At 40.6% G+C, this 21,040-nt stretch overlaps 1 protein-coding gene across 5 annotated transcripts in view; it reads right to left on the reverse strand.

The window, feature by feature from the left end:
- Nucleotides 1-21,040, reverse strand: part of LOC126187819 (galectin-4-like) — a 146,044-nt gene that overhangs the window by 42,557 nt on the left and 82,447 nt on the right. For all 5 annotated transcript variants that reach the window (XM_049929108.1, XM_049929106.1, XM_049929111.1 and 2 more), the window contains exon 5: nt 11,092-11,424. In XM_049929108.1, coding sequence (XP_049785065.1) covers nt 11,092-11,424 — 333 coding nt within the window. The remainder of the gene's footprint in view (nt 1-11,091; nt 11,425-21,040) is intronic.

A 21,040-nucleotide genomic window follows, 5' to 3' on the forward strand; every position in this document is an offset into this window, starting at 1 on the left:
CCACATTGTTTACATATTGAGATGGCTGAACTCGCAAGTACTATGAACTCAAAAGAAGAAATTATTAAATTGCTTTAAAGTGACATTGAAGTGCTGAAGGCGGAAATTTTAGCACTGAAACAAGAAAATTCTGAACTAGTTACTGAAAGAAAATCCTGTGTGTGTAGAAATCAGCCCATCACTGAACAAAGTGGCAAAAATCTGCTGATGTGTAATACAGCAAATAATATGACAGAGAACTCCGTCAGTGAAACAAGTGACAAGTATAAATGGCTTCCTATAATAAGAAGGACAAACGTAAAAGTGCAACGAACAAAGAAGATGACAAAAATTATTTTCTGTTAAGAGGAGATTTTCTGTAAGATCAATGTTCGACCTGGAATTCGATTGCATCAACTCAACAAACATTTTAAGAATGTATTGTGCATGAAAAGAAACACGGGCGAAACAGGTAACAAAACTTTAAGTACCGACGATTACAGAGGTGTCTCAGTCCATATGGGCACAAACTCCATCCACAGTAACAGGTGAGGAAGAAATCATGAATGAGACATGGAATCTGATTAGATCAGCGAAAACTGTATACCCAACATCCAGGCTGGTAATTAGTGGAATTATTCACTGAAGATCGGTAAGTGATACTTACATCAACAGGATAAATGCTGGCATTAGGGAACAGTGCAACAGACTTGGTGCAGTATTCATTGACCCAAACAAGTTCTTAAATGATAAGTGTCTGGGGAAAGATGGCCTGCACTTTAATAGATTAGGCTCTATGAACCTTAGTAAATGTTCATAGATGTGTGTAAAACACTAAGAAGCAAGGGAAACTAATTCATTCTGACAGGGGTGACAAAGAAACGACTCAAACTGAAAATAAAAAGTTTAGGTACCCAACAAAGGATGCACACGAAATAACCAAAAACAAAAATGATCTATTGATGCACTGGAATATATGTGGCTTAGGAACACAACTACCAAATCGTAAATACTCAAAAATCACCGAACTAAAAATTCTGCTTTTGGAATCTGTAAATATTAAAATAACCTGCCTAAACAAACACTGGTTAACAGAAGATTGTATAAAAGTATTAAAGATAATTAATAATTTTAAGGTAGCTGCTAGCTTTTGTAGAATAAGAAGGTAGCTGCTAGCTTTTGTAGAATAAGCAAATCTCGTGGAGGTTCCTGCATTCTTGTCAATTCTTCTGTAAGTTATAAAGTAAGAGACAGTTTTAATTATTTAAATGAAGAGAGCATATTTGAAAGTTACTCTGTAGACTTACGTGATACGAACACACTGGTTATAGCAATCTACAGAATTCTTGGATGTGCGGTAACAAAAGAGTTCTTAGCCAAATTCAAATGCCTCCAAGAAAAACTCCAGGAAGAATGTAAGAAAAAAGTTGTTATAGCAGCAGACTTCAACTTAAATGTCTTAACTGAAAGCAATGATTCCGCAAAATTTCGTGACTTAATTCAGAAATCTGGTTTCAAGCTAAACTTTTCTGAAGGCACCAGGGAAAACAGCAGATTAGTGACCTGCACTGATAATATTATTACCAATTACAAATTGGACAATGGAAATAAGCACAAACTTGGGTATTTCAGATCACTCAGCTCTGTTTATTGAGCTCCCAGAAGCCTAATAAACTAAAGCCTCCAGAAGTGTATACAGGGTGGTCCATTGATTGTGACTGGGCCAAATATCTCACGAAATAAGCATCAAACGAAAAAACTACAAAGAACGAAACTTGTCTAGCTTGAAGTGGGAAACCAAATGGCGCTATGGTTGACTCACTAGATGGTGCTGCCATACGTCAAACAGATATCAACTGCGTTTTTTTAAAATAGGAACCCCCATTTTTTATTACATATTCGTGTAGTACGTAAAGAAATATGAATGTTTTAGCTGGACCACTTTTTCCGCTTTGTGATAGATGTGACTGCAATAGTCACAAACATATGGCTCACAATTTTAGACAAACAGTTGGTAACAGGTAGGTTTTTTAAATTAAAATACAGAACGTAGGTATGTTTGAACATTTTATTTCGGTTTTTACAATGTGATACACATACCTATGTGAATTTATCATTTCTGAGAACGCATGCTTTACAGCATGATTACCTGTAAATACCACATTAATGCAATAAATGTTCAAAATGATGTCCGTCAACCTCAATGCATTTGGCAACACTTGTAATGACATTCCTCTCAACAGTGAGTAGTTCGCCTTCCATAATGTTCGCACATGCATTGACAATGCGCTGACTCATGTTGTCGTCGTTGTTGGTGGATCACGATAGATTTCCCCACAGAATGAAATCCGGGGATGTCGGATCCGGTGAACATGCGGGCCATGGTATGGTATTTTGACGACCAATCCACCTGTCATGAAATACGCTGTTCAATACCGCTTTAACCGCACGCGAGCTATGTGCCAGACATCCATCATGTTGGAAGTACATCGCCATTCTATCATGCAGTGAAACATCTTGTAGTAACATTGGTAGAACATTACGTAGGAAATCAGCATACATTGCACCAGTTAGATTGCCATCGGTAAAATGAGGCCCAATTACCCTTCCTCCCATAATGCCGCACCACACATTAACCCGCCAAGGTCGCTGATGTTCCACTTGTCACAGCCATCGTGGATTTTCTGTTGCCCAATAGTGCATATTATGTTGGTTTACATTGAAGCTGTTGGTGAATGATGCTTTTCGCTAAATAGAACGCATGCAAAAAATCTGTCATCGTCCCGTAATTTCTCTTGTGCCCAGTGGCAGAACTGTACATGATGTTCAAAGTCGTCGCCATGCAATTCCTGGTGCATAGAAATATGGTACAGGTGCAATCAATGTTGATGTAGCATTCTCAACACTGATGTTTTTGAGATTTCTGATTCTCGCGCAATTTGTCTGCTACTGATGTACGGATTTGCCACGACAGCAGCTAAAACACCTACTTAGGCATCATCATTTGTTGCAGGTTGTGGTTGACATTTCACATGTGGCTGAATACTTTCTGTTTCCTTAAATAATGTAACTATCCGGCGAACGGTCCGAACACTTGAATGATGTCGTCCAGGATACCGAGCAGCGTACATAACACACGTCCGTTGGGCAATTTGATCATAATAGCCATACATCAACATGATATCTACCTTTTCCGCAGTTGGTAAACAATTCATTTTAACATGGGTATCACGAAGCAAACACAGTCCACACTGGCAGAATATTACATGATACCACATACTTATACGTTTGTGACTATTACAGCACCATCTATCACAAAGCGAAAAAAGTGGTCCAACTAAAACATTCATATTTCTTTACATCCTACATGAATATGTGATAAAAAATGAAGGTTCCTATTTAAAAAAAACACAGTTGATATCCATTTGACCTATGGCACCGCCATCTAGTTGACCAACCATAGCACCATCTGGTTTCCCCCTTCAAGCTAGACGAGTTTCGTTCTTTGTAGTTTTTTAGTTTGATGCTTACTTTGTGAGATATTTGGCCTGGTCACTATCAATGGACCACCCTGCATAAAAAGGGATCCCAGTAAAAGTAAAATGAATTTATTCTGCAGTAAATTAAGTATAATAAGCTGGCCTGCAGACCACAATAGTTCAAGCTTGATAAACTATGACAAATTCTTAAATTGTTTCTTACAGGCATTTAATGAATCATTTCCTCGTAGATCTAAGCAGAAGAAAGTAAATGGTAAACTCAAATGGATTACAACAGGAATAAAAATTTCTAGTGCCAGAAATAGAGAGCTCCACAATGAGTTAAAATCAAACAGAAATCCGGATTTTGTTACTTATGTCAAACAGTATAAAGCTGTACTTAGGAAAGTTGTATTTGCAGCTAAAAAAATGGCAAATAATAAAGTCATACGACAACACAGAAATAAGATAATAGCAGTGTGGTCAGCTGTTCAGTCTGAATTAGGAGCCAAAGTAAAAATTCATGAGATTTTGAAAATTAGACATGAAAATGAAATTATAGTAAACCTAAACCCTGTTCAGATGTCAAGTTGTTTCAATGAATTCTTCCTAAATGTAGTAAGATCAGATATGGATATGACATTCTATCACAACATCACAAATTTGGAAAACGGCCAGAACACATCTTTTAAACAATTTGAAAAAAAGCACCCAAAGGGATGTGGAAAAGGAAATATTGCCTCTAAAAAACAAAACCTCACATGGGTGGGATGAAATAACCACATCTGTAATCAAGTGTGTGTATGATGTTATTTCTCAACCACTGTTAATTATTATAAATCAATCTTTTTAACACGAATGCTTTCCAAATGTATTTAAATATGCTGAGATCAAACATCTATTCAAAAAATGATATGGGGAATTACCACCCCATCTCTCTTTTGCTGGTCTTCTCTAGAGTGTTTGAAAATATTGCAGCAAAACAAATTAATATATTTCTTACTGTAAATGACATAATTTTTAAAAACCAGTTTGGATTCCAACAGGGTAAAGCACTTTGAATGCTATAAATGAGTTTATCCAAAAAATATGCTCCATGTTAGATAAGGGTAGAAAGGTCACAGGAATATTCTATGATTTAACTAAAGCTTTCAATTCAGTGAACCATGCATTACTCCTCCACAAATTACAGATGTATGGAAACGGGGACACTGCTTTAAAATAGTTTAGCTCTTACCTGTCAGATAGGAAACAAAGAGTAATTTTAGCTTCAAATGGAAACAATTATTCCTCAAGCTGGAAAACAGTTTCCCCAAGGAGTCCCACAAGCATGGGCATACCCAGCAAGGGGCGGGGGGGCAGCTTCCCTCCCCTAGAAGATATTCGCAGTTTTTCACTAGTTTACTGTTTTATTTAATAAGAAATGCTGCATGTTTTCTCGGATTGTACAATTGCATTCTTGTATTTAAGATGCTGTATGTTGTCTCAAGTCCTTGTTTCCTGAGACTAGCATGACCTGTCCCCCCCCCCCCCCTCCCCCAGTTCAAATCCTGGGTACTCCCTTGCCCAAAAGGTTTGATATTGGGTACCTATCTGTTTCTTTTTTACATAAATGACCTACCACTTGCTATTGATGTTCATTCAGTCTTGTTTGCTGATGATACATCAGTTCTAATTGAAAATGAGGTATCTAAAAGTATTCCAGAAAAAGCCAAATATACTTTAGAAAAACTCGTATCTTGGTTCCATCAAAACGGACTAAAACTAAATGTAACTAAAACCAAAATGATGCAATCTGAAGCTGAATCAGTAGACAGGACTGACATAAAGATAACTTGCAATGATCAGGGTATCACAGAAGCAAACCACATTAAGTTCTTAGGCCTAAATCTTGATAAAAATTTAAATTGGAAGGTACACATAGATTACTTAGCAAATAAACTGAACAGCTTGGCATTTGCAATGTGTATTTTGTCAGGTGCCACAACATGGATACCAGAAAGATAGTTTATCACTGCTACTTTGAGTCAGTTATTCGTTATGGCATAATCTTCTGGGGAAATTCAGCAAATATCACTGGGCTCCTAGTATTACAAAAGAAAGTAATTAGAAATGTGTGTTGCAAAAAAACGGGAATCCTGTCGACCACTGTAAAAAAAATTTAAAAATACTGTATATCCACTCAATTTACATATATGAGGTGGTGGTGTTCTTATATAAAAATCAGCATACACTAGACACTTTCCATTTTGACCACAACTACAGCACTAGCCACAGAGAAAATTTCAAACTTCCAACACATCGTTTAAAACTTTATGCCCAAACGCCAGAGTATATGGGATTAAAAATTTTCAATAAAATAAAAGGCAGTAATATACTTAAGATGGAGCTTGGTTCACTGAGAAGATTGCTCTTTACTCTTCTGGTGGAAAAGTGTTATTATTCTGTTGAAGAATTCATTGAGGACAGCTTCGCAGTCTGAACACAGCGATTTTACTATGTGTATTATTTTATGTACTTGTGTAGCTGTAACTTAGAAATGTAAAATGTAATGTAAACTTCTGTATTTCTCCTACAAAAGAGAAAAAGTTTCATTTTTGTAAACCTTGACATGTCTCCTGTACATCAAATCAAATGCTTTGAAAATGGTACGTAATGAGATGAATACCGGTAAATCACATATCACCACCGCCTCCAAATTTTACTGTTGGCACTACACACACTGGCAGATGACGTTCACCGGGCATCCGCCGTATCCACACTCTTGCCATCAGATTGCCATTGTGTACCGTGATTTGTCACTCCACACAATGTTTTTCCACTGTTCAATCACCCAGTGTTTACGCTCCTTACACCAAGTGAGGCGTTGTTTGGCATTTACCGGCATCGTGTGGCTTATGAGCAGCCGCTCGACCATGAAATCCAAGTTTTCTCACCACCCGCCTAACTGTCATAGTACTTGCAGTGGATCCTGACACAGTTTGGAACTCCTGTGTGATAGTCTGGATAGATGTCTGCCTATTAGACATTACAACCCTCTTCAACTGTCGGCGGTCTTTGTCGGGCAACAGACGAGGTTCGCCTATATGCTTTCATGCTGTACGTGTCCCTTCACATATCCATTTCACTACCACATTGGATACAGTGGACGTATGGAAGTTTAGCAGTGCAGAAATATCACATACAGACGTATGACACAAGTGACACCCAATCACTTGATCACGTTTGAAGTCTGTGAGTTCTGCAGAGCACCTCATTCTGCTCTCTCACAATGTCTAATGACTACTGAGGTCGCTGATATGGAGTATCTGGCAGTAGGTGGCAGAACAATGCACCTAATATGAAAAACGTATGTTTTTTTGGGGTGTCCAGAAACTTTTGGTCACATAGTGTATTTCACCTGTGTACAATGAAATGTACTGAGCGTATACTACATCCATTAGAAATTACAAAATGCTACACAGGCAACATTTTCCATTAACTTATTATTAAGGGGGTTGTTTTCAATTCAATGGTTACAATGGTATATTTAACATTAACTAAATTTTCCACTAATGACCAGCAGAACATGATACAGTATTAATATTAAAAAGGAAAACACTTTGTACTGTTCTGAAAAATTGTATTTATTTGATCACAAACTGGCTTTCGGCTTCTCAGGCATCCTTCAGATGACACCTGAATGTTGCAAACAAAGATAAACGAGAGGCACGACTTACACAGATATTATCTGTACAGAAGATAGAAAAAGGGCAGTGTTTTTACAAAGGAAAACTTTACATTTTTTGTCCTGTACAAATAACTGCATTGACTGGGGGAGGAGAGTGCACAAACAAAATTTTTATGTGGAGGTAAATTTAAAAACAGATGAGAAATCAGATGAATTTACAGTCTGAATCTAACATACTATGCTGGCATTCTGTGTCATATTTGTTGATTTCCTGTATTTCTACTAGGGTAAGTTTCTGCTTTTTAAACAGAGTGTAAAACTTCACATTCCACTCTACACGATTGGTTTTCTGCTAAATGATTATCAGCAAAACTTGAAACTTTCTTCCATAATCCCAAGCTTCTCTCTTGTTCACATAACTTGACTGCTACAATTCTGCCTGACTAACAAATATAAACTTTTTCACGCTGCTTGCAAGTGACTTTATATACCACTCTGAGCCAACAGTTGCAATTGAATAAAAATTCCGATATGCTATTGGTATTACAAAATGCAGGTCCGTAGTTGCAAGACTAACTTTTTTGTGTGGCTGTCTGAAACAATGTCAATAAACGGGATTTTGCATGAGGTTTTCTTTGCTACTGCTGGAAGCGATATGTTCGATGGTCTGCAGTTCTGTTTGAAAGGCTGGCTCAGGAAACGAAACAGATATGATGCGTTGCACCACTGAATGAAAAGCTGCATGTCTGTGGCTGTGTAGATGCTGGTCTCAATTTCTATGTTTCTTTCTGTAAATTGACTAAATTAACATAATTTCAAACATGGCATTTTCCCTTGTAAATTGGTAATCTACAGTGTAGGCATACAGTGTGCTAACTAAACAGTGCTGAGATTTTACAAGATTTTACAAGTATCTATCTTTAGAGAAACCAAATCACTGCTGGAACCTATTGGTCAGGTACATAGTTAAATTCTCACCCAACAGTTTTTCAAACTATAATACAGGGCTATTACAAATGATTGAAGCGATTTCATAAATTCACTGTAGCTCCATTCATTGACATATGGTCACGACACACTACAGATACGTAGAAAAACTCATAAAGTTTTGTTCGGCTGAAGCCGCACTTCAGGTTTCTGCCGTCAGAGCGCTCGAGAGCGCAGTGAGACAAAATGGCGACAGGAGCCGAGAAAGCGTATGTCGTGCTTGAAATGCACTCACATCAGTCAGTCATAACAGTGCAACGACACTTCAGGATGAAGTTCAACAAAGATCCACCAACTGCTAACTCCATTCGGTGATGGTATGCGCAGTTTAAAGCTTCTGGATGCCTCTGTAAGGGGAAATCAACGGGTCGGCCTGCAGTGAGCGAAGAAACGGTTGAACGCGTGCGGGCAAGTATCACACGTAGCCCGCGGAAAATTGGCTCGTGCCACAACTGGAGACCGACAGCGCCGACTTCATCTTTCAACAGGTTGGTGCTCCACCACACTTCCATCCTGATGTTCGGCATTTCTTAAACAGGAGATTGGAAAACCGATGGATCGGTCGTGGTGGAGATCATGATCAGCAATTCATGTCACGGCCTCCACGCTCTCCCGACTTAACCCCATGCGATTTCTTTCTGTGGGGTTATGTGAAAGATTCAGTGTTTAAACCTCCTCTACCAAGAAACGTGCCAGAACTGCGAGCTCGCATCAACGATGCTTTCGAACTCATTGATGGGGACATGCTGCGCCAAGTGTGGGAGGAACTTGATTATCGGCTTGATGTCTGCCGAATCACTAAAGGGGCACATAACGAACATTTGTGAATGCCCAAAAAAACTTTTTGAGTTTTTGTATGTGTGTGCAAAGCATTTTGAAAATATCTCAAATAATAAAGTTGTTGTAGAGCTGTGAAATCGCTTCAATCATTTGTAATAACCCTGTATAATTCTCAAGGTCACAAAATATTACTATGCTAGTTTATAAATACCCCTTCCAAGCCAAAAATCTTCAGTCTATGGTGAGTAGTCATTCGAGTAAAACTATGCATAACAGACTTAATATCTCTGTGCAAAAATCATGTTGCAACCATGTAAATATCTTTTATAGCAGGTTATCCGCATTGGCCTCACACTCAGTTAAAATCTACTGAGAGTTTGTGTACTGATTTATCAAACCAACTTCTCGATAAAAATGCTTTCACAATTAAGATCATGGTAACAGTTTTGTCACGTCAATGACAATCAGTGACCCACTTTGTACAATACTGTATGCGTGTGATCAATCTTTTATTACCTCTTCTATTGTGGACAACATGACATTCGTGCAAAGTATGATGATTTGTTGTATTATGTTAATGAACTACAACTTGAAACATACTTGGGCTCATTGCCATTAAATACTGTGTTCTGAGTGAATTCAGTAGACTGCAGTGTTAAGTACAAATGAACTGATTATAGACACCAAAAATGCACCATGTGCTCAAAGAAGGGCTGCTATTGAGTGGTGTTGTTTATAACATCAAAAAGTAATGTTGCTTTATTTGGTCGCTTAATGACATTGTTTTGAATGAAAATTAGCAGAACAGTTTTCTTGCTAAATTTATTGGTGAAATAATACTTAAGATACTTTCCACTGAAATTATCTGATTTGAATAAAAGTGAATTCACGGAAGAAGGGTTGTGTTCATTACAGAACTGCACGACTACCAAGAAAAGCAATTTCAGGTTATGAGACTTCAATTATGTGCACGCCCCCACAGAACTCCATCCTGCAACCAAGTAAGCAAATGTTACACCTTCAATATATTTCTTGGAGGAGGAGGAGGGGGGTGGGGAAGAGATTCTAACACACACACACACACACACACACACACACACACACATACACATACACACACACACACAGAGAGAGAGAGAGAGAGAGAGAGAGAGATTGATTTTGTTGTAACATCAACAGTATACCATGTCTGTGAAAAAGTTTACATACAAACAATGGAACAGTTTCAGAACTCAAGGATTTAGCAGCAAAAAGACGATATACAGGGTGTAACAAAAAGGTAACTTTAAGGACACATTGCTAATAAGTGAAAGAAGAAAATGTGCTACATGGAGATGGTTCTGGAAATGCTTTATCTCCATGTTAGATCACAGTATCTACATTTCTCCATGGTACAACAATCATGGGAAACACACAGGACGAAAATGTACCAGCATCCTGCATGAAACATTTCTTTATGTGAAATGTATAAACTGCCCAAGGTTAACATCAATAAAGACTCCAAATGGCTGTTGCGTTGAATCCCGGGTATGCTAAAGTATTACTGGAGCATGGCATAAGAATTTAGAGCCTTCCAGAATATGAGCACAAAGACACTTTAGCATCCCACAACAGGATTTGTTACATGGTAGATATAAATAGAAATAAAAGTTTAGTTCCTTAGAATGTGGAAGCAAAATCTTCCTATCCCCTGGCAATGAATGTAAGATTTACAATTTACCCAGAAATAATCAAGATGGCAATCTTGCTTTTATGAAATGTTCAAAGTTTCACATGATACACTAGTATATATTCTGTTTCTACAGATTTCTTAGGAATAATGTACTATGAAAAGTTGTAGAAAATGATTTTTCATTTAAATTAACATTTTCTTGTTTTATTTAAGTCAAGTCAGGTGTTCTACATTTTGATAGTTTCACCACAGTTGATATATCAGTTTTTGCATTATTATTATTATTATTATTATTATTATTATTATTATTATTATTATTACTGTGCTTTTCTTCGACACGTGAAACCCAGTATACTTTTCCCAATTCCTTGTCTCTATGAAATCCTGCAAATATATGTGCTATCACAAACAAAATACACAAAACACACACACACACACACACACACACACACACATACACACACAAAACATAGAAACACAAAAACAGTCTGGTAAATGACATTACAAAAACAAATAAGCCTTACCGAATATCCAGGTGGTGGTGGTGGGCAGCCCGGTGGAGGAGGGGCATAGCCAGGGGGCGGACCAGGATATGCGGGTGGTTGTGGCAGATGGCCAGGAGGAGCAACATACCCGGGGTAGCCTGGATGACCACCGTGCCCGGGGTAGGGTGGTGGTGGGCCGCCACCCGGTGGCGGGATCACGAAGCCTGGCGTCAATGGAGCACCTGCCGAGATGCTGCCACCCTCCCACTGTATCAGGCTGAGCTGGACGTCCTGGTGGATTTGTAGGTGGGTAACTCTCTCATACGGTGTGCGGTGTATGTATTCTGTGAAATGTACACCATTCACTGCAATCTGAAAACACAATAAAAACCATTAAGAAATTGAATAGAGATGTATACGAAGGCTGTTCAATAAATAGTGCCCCATAAATGATGTTGTTAACAGTTTCTTTTACATGTACTATTTTTCTACACAATCTACATTATGTATTATGGCTTCACACCAGCTTTGAGTAAGTTGACATCACATGTGTAGGCAAACTGTTGCTGTTCATCATCCAGTGAGGGCAAACTCTGTTGCTGACCACTATCATCAGCACAGCAACATGTAGCAAGTATGACCTAACACTGTCCTCACTGGGGTCCATAATTTGAGTCTGCATGATCCATGGGGGAGAGGAAGGAAGAGGGGGAAGAGTGGGGGGCAGGGGGGGGAGAGTGGGGTGGAGAGCGGGGAGCAGAGGGGGGAGAGCGGGGGCAGGGGGGCAGAGTGGGGGCAGGGGGGGCAGAGCGGGGTCAGAGGGGGGCAGAGCGGGGTCAGAGGGGGGCAGAGCGGGGTCAGAGGGGGGCAGAGGGGGGTCAGAGGGGGGTCAGAGGGGGGTCAGAGGGGGGAGAGCGGGGTCAGAGGGGGGAGAGCGGGGTCAGAGGGGGGAGAGCGGGGTCAGAGGGGGGAGAGCGGGGTCAGAGGGTGGGAGAGCGGGGTCAGAGGGGGTGGAGAGTGGGGTCAGGTGGGGGGGACAGTGGGGTCGGAGGGGGGGAGAGCGGGGTCGGAGGGGGGGAGAGCGCAGTCGGAGGGTGGGGGGAGAGCGGGCCCAGAGGGGGGGGAGTGGGCCCAGAGGGGGGGGAGTGGGCCCAGAGGGGGGGAGTGGGGTCAGAGGGGGGGGGAGTGGGGTCAGAGGGGGGGAGCGGGGTCAGAGGGGGGGAGCGCGGTCAGAGGGGGGCAGAGCGGGGTCAGAGGGAGGGGAGAGCGGGGTCAGAGGGAGGGGAGAGTGGGGTCAGAGGGAGGGGAGCGGGGTCAGAGGGGGGAGAGTGGGGTCAGAGGGGGGGAGAGCGGGGTCAGAGGCGGGGAGAGCGGGGTCAGAGGCGGGGAGAGCGGGGTCAGAGGCGGGGAGAGCGGGGTCAGAGGGGGGGAGAGTGGGGTCAGAGGGGGGGAGAGTGGGGTCAGAGGGGGAGAGCAGGGGGAGAGGGGAGAGGAGGGAGAGGGGGCAGGGGGGAGCAGGGGGGAGATTGGGGAGAGAGGGTGTTTGGATCATTTCACCAATGATGTACTTTGGTATGTAATAAATGATTATGTGTTAAAGCTGTTTTCATGATGGATACCTGTCTCCACCTAGTACCAACTCACTACACCTCTGCAACCATGCCTAGCATGGTGGACTGCAGGGTTTCCTGAACACTAGCTACTCACCTCCATCAACCACCATGGAATATTCATCTCTGACTTCTACATCTACTTACACACTTTGCAAGCCACTGTATGGTGTGTGGCAGAGGGTACCCTGTATGACTACTACTTACGTTGTTTCCTGTTCCATTCAAGCAACGGAAAAATGACTGTGTATATGCCTTCATATGAGCTCTAAGCTGTCTAGTCTTTTCTTCGTGGTCCTTACATGAAATATGAATTGGCAGCAGTAGAATCATTCACAGTCGGCCTCAAATACTGGTTCTCTAAATTTTCTCAACAGTGCTCCTCAAAAAGAACGTCACTGTGTTCTGCAGTCAGCCTCAAATATTGGTTTTCTAAATTTTCTTAGTAGTGCTCCCTAAAAAGAATGGCACCCTCCCTCTAGTGATTGCCATTTGAGTTCCCAAAGCATCTCCGTAATACTTGTGTGTTGTCAGACCAGCAATGGGTCACATAGCATCCTATATGAGGTCTCCTTTACAGATGGAACACGCTTTCCCAAAAGTCTCCCAAAAAACTAAAGTTGAGCATTCAGCATCCCTACAACAATCCCTACATGCTAATTCTATTTCATATTGTTTTGCAACGTTATGCCTAGATATTTAATGGACGTGACTGTGCCAAGCAGCAGACTATTGATTCTGTAGCCTTACATTATGGGTTTATTCTTCCTATTTATTTGCATTAACTTAAATTTTTCTACAAATCGTGTCAGGAGTGTTCCTGCGACGGATAACTGCATAAAGTATAACATCAGCAGCCACAACGTGCATCATCAAGAACATGGTAGAATGAGTGCGGAAACTTTTCAAATGGTTCAAATGGCTCTGAGCACTATGGGACTTAACATCTGAGGTCATCAGTCCACTAGAACTTAGAACTACTTAAACCTAACGAACCTAAGGATATCACACACATCAATGCCAGAGACAGGATTCGAACCTGTGACCGTAGCGGTCGCGTGGTTCCAGACTGAAGTGCCTAGAACCGCTCGGCCACACCGGCTGGTGCGGAATCTTTTCTGCTTATTTCTTGCAACAGAGAAGCAGTCAGTCTCCTACCAGATATGCGATTGTGCAGTGTGCAGAACTTGGCTCAGATGACGATCTGAAGGTATGTACAATGATTTTCGAAAGGAATGTATATTAATTTGTGCCAGTTAGTATAGGCAGTGTGGCTCATTATGAGCAGGGGTATGGCTCACTGTTTTTAAGCATGTAAAGTATAAGCCATGAGGAGCCACTTAGGCAGAGAAATTAAATCACAGTGAGATGAAGGTGTGTTACGATATTGTTACATTTAAGCGCCCTCTCCTCATCCTATTTTGTTCCTCAGCTGTTTGTTTTTGTGTTTTGGATAGAGGCCCCACTATGTCTGAGTCTGAGAGACAGTGTGTTACTGTGCAAGAAGCAACTGTATCTTCGGTAAGCGGGTAGCTCAGTTAAGAGCAGGTAAAACGGAAGTACATAAATAGTTGGCTGCTGTAGGAGAGGATAGAACCTCAACTAATTTTACCCCACTCGTTAGACTCAGCTGCCACTAAAAAGAAACACAATAGCTCTCGATTCTTTTGTGAACTGCTAAGAGGCAGAAAGAGTCAGTAGAAAGTTTTGCAATTAGAATAAGAAAGAGTAATGCCAATACAGTGACACAGTGAATTTTTTATTTAATAAAATTGCAGCCAAATGGCCATATACACTTACTTTGCTTAACATTTTACATTTACATTTTACATTTTTGCATATTCATTTATCGATTTCACTCTTTTACTGCACAGTTCTATGTGCACACAGTGAATTAAGTTATTTGGCAGGGAATGGAGGAACGAGTGTTGGGTACTTTCCTATGGGGACAGGTACCTGATATGTCAAGAAGGATATGTGCAGAAACCCCTAAGGATTGATAGCTGCCAACTGGGACTACAACTGTGAATGTGTTGTCCTGGCCAGATAAACAACTGAAAATACTTCAGGCCCAGAACTTAACTGTCCTCAACACCACCTTAGAACCTGACCCCCCTCCGTTCAGTGGATGGATAAATATCAACTCAAAAATGATGCATTATGGTGGAGGAGATGCTCCAGCACTTGGCAGCAACACTATAACAGTCAACATAGCAGAGTCATAATGATGAGTGTCTCAGTGTCAGGTACCACTGTGGTTCCAACTCTGCTCTGTGCACCCTGTATCTATTTTAGTTGAAAACTGCCCAGCCACCTGAGCTCCCAGTGCATCAATTGCTAGTTGACTGGATCAACCTTAGAAAGTAGAGGTTAGTAAGTAAACAGCCAATGAACATTGTGCTTCATGATGGGTTACTTTAAGAAGAATCAAAATGTATTGTACATGTATGGCAAACCAGGAGATGTGCTGTCAAGACCTTTTCCAGAGATGTAGATGGTATGATGTGATGGACCATATCTTACCACAGCTCTGCTTCTCCCAGCAGAAAAACTCCCTGACCAACTTACCAGGAAATGTCATCACAGACTGGCACAAGAAACCACAGTACAGGAGCCAGTCAGGAATTTTTGCGTAAGATGTTACAGGGTGTATACATGGCCAAGGAAAAAAAATTCCCAGGTTTTTCCCGGATTTCCCGATTGAAAATACACATTCTCCTGGGTGAAAATACACTTTTCCGTGTTAAGTAACAGTATACTTTTCCTCGGCACTGCAAACTTATAAATCCTACCAGTAAAATTTTTAAGAACAACATAAATGTCAGATCTTCTGGACTCAAACGCTCTGTGATTTAAGAAATTCATCGTACATTCTCACACACAGTTCATCTTGAGTAAAAGGAAATTTACTTTGAAAGTAACGATTTTCAAACCACCATTCTCATTATTTTCCCTTGACCTGTTAGAAATAGGTTTGTTTCAGCAGTTGCCAGAGAGCGCCAGATAACAAGCGTCACCGTGCTTGTGCAGTTACGATGATGCAGGAAGCTCGTATGCTCGCATGTGTACAGCATTAAAAGATCTTACATTCTGTCATAAAAGAAACAAGACATTAGAGGATACTCCAAGAGCACGGGAATTTTGTGAATCATACTAAAAGGCATAGTTCGGCTTAAAGTGCACATTTGTATGTAAATTTTCTCGGAGTACCAGTACTGTATTATCTCATGTTTGGTTCTTTATTATGCATAATGCCATGCAAGCTAGAAGATGAAAACATGCACTTGAAATGCAGCAAACAGTTGAAACTAGCTAATAGTGTGGAATCAAGCGCTCCGTTTCAAATAAATTGGCTGGCTCAGCGGAAAAGTTATTAAAGCCAAATTTCTTTAGCAAATCGATAAAAAGAACTTCATTGTTCTCCAAGGTGATTAATGCTTGACTGTCAGAAAGGGGACATAAAATTTGAAACTAATAACGTATTTTAGCCTTCTGTAATTATGGAAATGTATTTTAACTGACTTGATAGCTCCTGGCCATAGAAATCCGTTTTGTCTTCATTTGATGTAAGAGCAATAAACGAAGAGGAAACAGCAAAAATCACTAAACATAAATACAGCTCAAGTGGAGACTACCCACCTCCCCACTACCTCATGAAAGTTCGTCAAATGTTTTGCTACACGAAAAAATTAAATGTTCTCTCATACTGAAAAAGCTGTTAATACAAACAGTACCCAAGACTGGTGGGGTTTCTCGATCTGATTACATGTATTTTGTCACCTTGTGCTAGATAAAATGAATTAGGGATGTGTAATATTACAGAAGTTTTAACACACACTAAATAAACGAGACTGTTTTGGAACAAATGGTCATTTTTATGGGATGACAGAACATGATTTACGAAGTACGAATATCAGATGCCAATTAGGCCTACCACAAGCAAAAAACTATATGTTAGGGAAAAGTTTCACATTTCATTCATACACTCCAACTTCTGAAGCACGAGATCAAAAAGTAGTAGTACGAAATTTTTATATAAATTTGGAATCGTCATATCCTTCTATAATTCGTGTGATGTCCCCGTTTCTTCTCCTTCCTCATTCTAACAAACAACCTTCTCATCACTATTTCTAAATACTATTCCTGCCAGTGTCCAAACTCATTCTCCGATTAACTTCACTAACCCTGCCACGGTCACCGGTTTAGTTATCCAGCGTTTATTCTCCAGTTAGGCGTTATTACGTGTCCATACAATGCATTTTCCGCACTCCTCCCAGAATAGAACTTAAGTGCCTGCTAGCTGGGGACTGTACAACTGGCCCTTACTAGTGTAGCAGTCTGGCTAAAAACTCTGTGTAAATTTAATTTTCTTGGATACACTGAGAAGATACCACGTAATCTTTCTTACCTGTTATTCCTGTTAGTAATTTATTTCCACTCTGAAAGCTTGAATCTATGACTTTTGCCAGTAATTATAACAATGCTGATCATTCGCAGACCTAGTCAACCACATGAACAGCGATTGGCATTGACCCGTTTGGCTTTATTCCGCTCAGCTCGTATAGCCCAGTCTCCTTTTGTCTGCAGGAAAGTTTATTTCTAGATGCTATGGGGATTCCCCTGGCAGAGACATCGCGTACACTGTGCAAGCAATCAAAAATCAACTCATGATTCATTCAGAAATCAACTTACAATGTGTTAAAAAAGGTTCAAAAACTAACAGGGATGCTTTCCAGGGCAGATACCCCTGTTTGCCTCTGCCCCTTAGAACCGAGCCTGTTGTGCATGCGTGACGCTGGTTGACTGGGCGCGCCAGTAAAATTTTTCCGGGTAGCGCCTGGCCAGTTGCTGCTATTGCTTATACAGGTAATAGCCACATTTCTGTAGCCAGAAGTGGGAGAAGGTACTGCACACAACGCCACTCAACTGCGCATGCGTATGAGCCCTCTCGCATCTGCTCAAACAAATCTAATATAAACAGTTGTGACATCACTCTCATCGGAGGCAATTTGTTGTTCTGAAGTATTGCATAGTCTTCCTAAAGCCTTTGACACATTTTGCTGTTGGCAGACACTTGCGTGAGCACTGTGTTTTGTTGCTGTATATGGCGCATTTCCTTGCCAATTTAGTTTCATTTTTGTTTTTTTCTCTTTCATGTTTTATTGCCGCAGTATTATTCTGCAGTAGCGAGATACAGTAATATCCTTTGTTACCATATTGGTTCTTACCAGTTAACGTTACAAAAATTTAACTGCAAACTGTTGTTGTTGTTGTTGTTGTTGTGGTCTTCAGTCCTGAGACTGGTTTGATGCAGCTCTCCATGCCACTCTATCCTGTGCAAGCTTCTTCATCTCCCAGTACCTACTGCAACCTACGTCCTTCTGAATCTGCTTAGTGTATTCATCTCTTGGTCTCCCTCTACGATTTTTACCCTCCACGCTGCCCTCCAGTACTAAATTGGTGATCCCTCGATGTCTCAGAACATGTCCTACCAACCGATCCCTTCTTCTTGTCAAGTTGTGCCACAAGCTCCTCTTCTCCCCAATTCTGTTCAATACCTCTTCATTAGTTATGTGATCTACCCATCTAATCTTCAGCATTCTCCTGTAGCACCACATTTTGAAAGCTTCTATTCTCTTCCTGTCTAAACTATTTATTGTCCACATTTCACATCCATACATGGCTACACTCCATACAAATACTTTCAGAAACGACTTCCTGACATTTAAATTATGTTAACAAATATTTCTTCTTCAGAAACGCTTTCCTTGGCATTGCCAGTCTACATTTTATATCCTCTCTACTTCGACCTTCATCAGTTATTTTGCTACCCAATAACAAAACTCCTTTACTAATTCCCTCAGCATCACCCGACTTAATTCGACTACATTTCATTATCCTCGTTTTGCTTTTGTTGATGTTCATCTTATACCCTCCTTTCAAGACACTGTCCATTCCGTTCAACTGCTCTTCCAAGTCCTTTGCTGTCTCTGACAGAATTACAATGTCATCGGTGAACCTCAAATTTTTTATTTCTTTCCATGGATTTTAATACCTACTCCGAACTTTTCTTTTGTTTCCTTTACTGCTTGCTCAATATACAGATTGAATAACATCGGGGAGAGGCTACAACCCTGTCTTACTCCCTTCCCAACCACTGCTTCCATTTCATGTCCCTCGACTCTTATAACTGCCATCTGGTTTCTGTACAAATTGTAAATAGCCTTTCGCTCCCTGTATTTTACCCCTGCCACCTTTAGAATTTGAAAGAGAGTATTCCAATCAATATTGTCAAAAGCTTCCTCCAAGTCTACAAATGCTAGGAACGTTGGTTTGCCTTTCCTTAACCTTTCTTCTAAGATAAGTCGTAAGGTCAGTATTGCCTCACGTGTTCCAGTATTTTTATGGAATCCAAACTGATCTTCCCCGAGGTCGCCTTCTACTAGTTTTTCCATTCGTCTGTAAAGAATTTGTGTTAGTATTTTGCAGCTGTGGCTTATTAAACTGATTGTTCGGTAATTTTCACATCTGTCCACACCTGCTTTTTTTGGGATTGGAATTATTATATTCTTCTTGAAGTCTGAGGGTATTTCGCCTGTCTCATACATCTTGCTCACCAGATGGTAGAGTTTTGTCAGGACTGGCTCTCCCAAGGCCGTCAGTAGTTCTAATGGAATGTTGTCTACTCCGGGGGCCTTGTTTCGACTTAGGTCTTTCAGTGCTCTGTCAAACTCTTCACGCAGTATCATATCTCCCATTTCATCTTCATCTACATCCTCTTCCATTTCCATAATATTGTCCTCAAGTACATTGCCCTTGTATAGACCCTCTATATACTCCTTCCACCTTTCTGCTTTCACTTCTTTGCTTAGAACTGGGTTTCCATCTGAGCTCTTGATATTCATCATACAAGTGGTTCTCTTTTCTCCAAAGGTCTCTTTAATTTTCCTGTACGCAGTATCTATCTTACCCCTAGTGATATGTGCCTCTACATCCTTACATTTGTCCTCTAGCCATCCCTGCTTAGCCATTTTGCACTTCCTGCTTAGCCATTTTGCACTTCCTGTCGATATCATTTTTGAGACGTTTGTATTCCTTTTTGTCTGCTTCATTTACTGCATTTTTATATTTTCTCCTTTCATCAATTAAATTCAATATCTCTTCTGGTACCCAAAGATTTCTATTGGCCCTAGTCTTTTTACCTACTTGATCCTCTGCTACCTTCACTATTTTGTCTCTCAAAGCTACCCATTCATCTTCTACTGTATTTCTTTCCCCCATTCCTGTCAATTGTTCCCTTATGCTGTCCCTGAAACTCTGTACAACCTCTGGTTTAGTCAGTTTATCCATGTCCCATCTCCTTAAATTCCCACCTTTTTGCAGTTTCTTCAGTTTTAATCTACAGTTCATAACCAATAGATTGTGGTCAGAGTCCACATCTGCCCCTGGAAATGTCTTACAATTTAAAACCTGGTTCCTAAATCTCTGTTTTACCATTATATAATCTAACTGATACCTTTTAGTATCTCCAGGGTTCTTCCATGTATACAACCTTCTTTCATGATTCTTGAACCACGTGTTAGCTATGATTAAGTTATGCTCTGCGCAAAATTTTACCAGGCGGATTCCTCTTTCATTTCTTAGCCCCAATCCATATTCACCTACTATGTTTCCTTCTCTTTCTTTTCCTACTCTCCAATTCCAGTCACACATGACTATTAAATTTTCGTCTCCCTTCACTACCTGAATAATTTCTTTTATCTCATCATACTTTTCATCAATGTCTTCATCATCTGCAGAGCTAGTTGGCATATAAACTTGTACTACTGTAGTAGGTGTGGGCTTCGTGTCTATCTTGGCCACAATAATGTGTTCACTATGCTGTTTGTAGTAGCTTACCCACACTCCTATTTTTTTATTCATTATTAAACCGACTCCTGCATTACCCCTATTTGATTTTGTATTTATTACCCTGTAATCACCTGACCAAAAGTCTTGTTCCTCCTGCCACCGAACTTCACTAATTCCCACTATATCTAACTTTAACCTATCCATTTCCCTTTTTAAATTTTCTAACCTACCTGCCCGATTAAGGGATCTGACATTCCACGCTCCGATCCGTAGAACGCCAGTTTTCTTTCTCCTGATAACGACATCCTCCTGAGTAGTCCCCGCCCGGAGATCCGAATGGGGGACTATTTTACCTCCGGAATATTTTACCCAAGAGGACGCCATCATCATTTAATCATACAGTAGAGCTGCATGTCCTCGGGAAAAATTACGGCTGTAGTTTCCCCTTGCTTTCAGCCGTTCGCAGTACCAGCACAGCAAGGCCGTTTTGGTTAATGTTACAAGGCCAGATCAGTCAATTATCCAGA

This window comes from Schistocerca cancellata, chromosome 5 (assembly GCF_023864275.1).
Source record: "Schistocerca cancellata isolate TAMUIC-IGC-003103 chromosome 5, iqSchCanc2.1, whole genome shotgun sequence".
NCBI classification, from domain to species: Eukaryota; Metazoa; Arthropoda; class Insecta; order Orthoptera; family Acrididae; genus Schistocerca; species Schistocerca cancellata.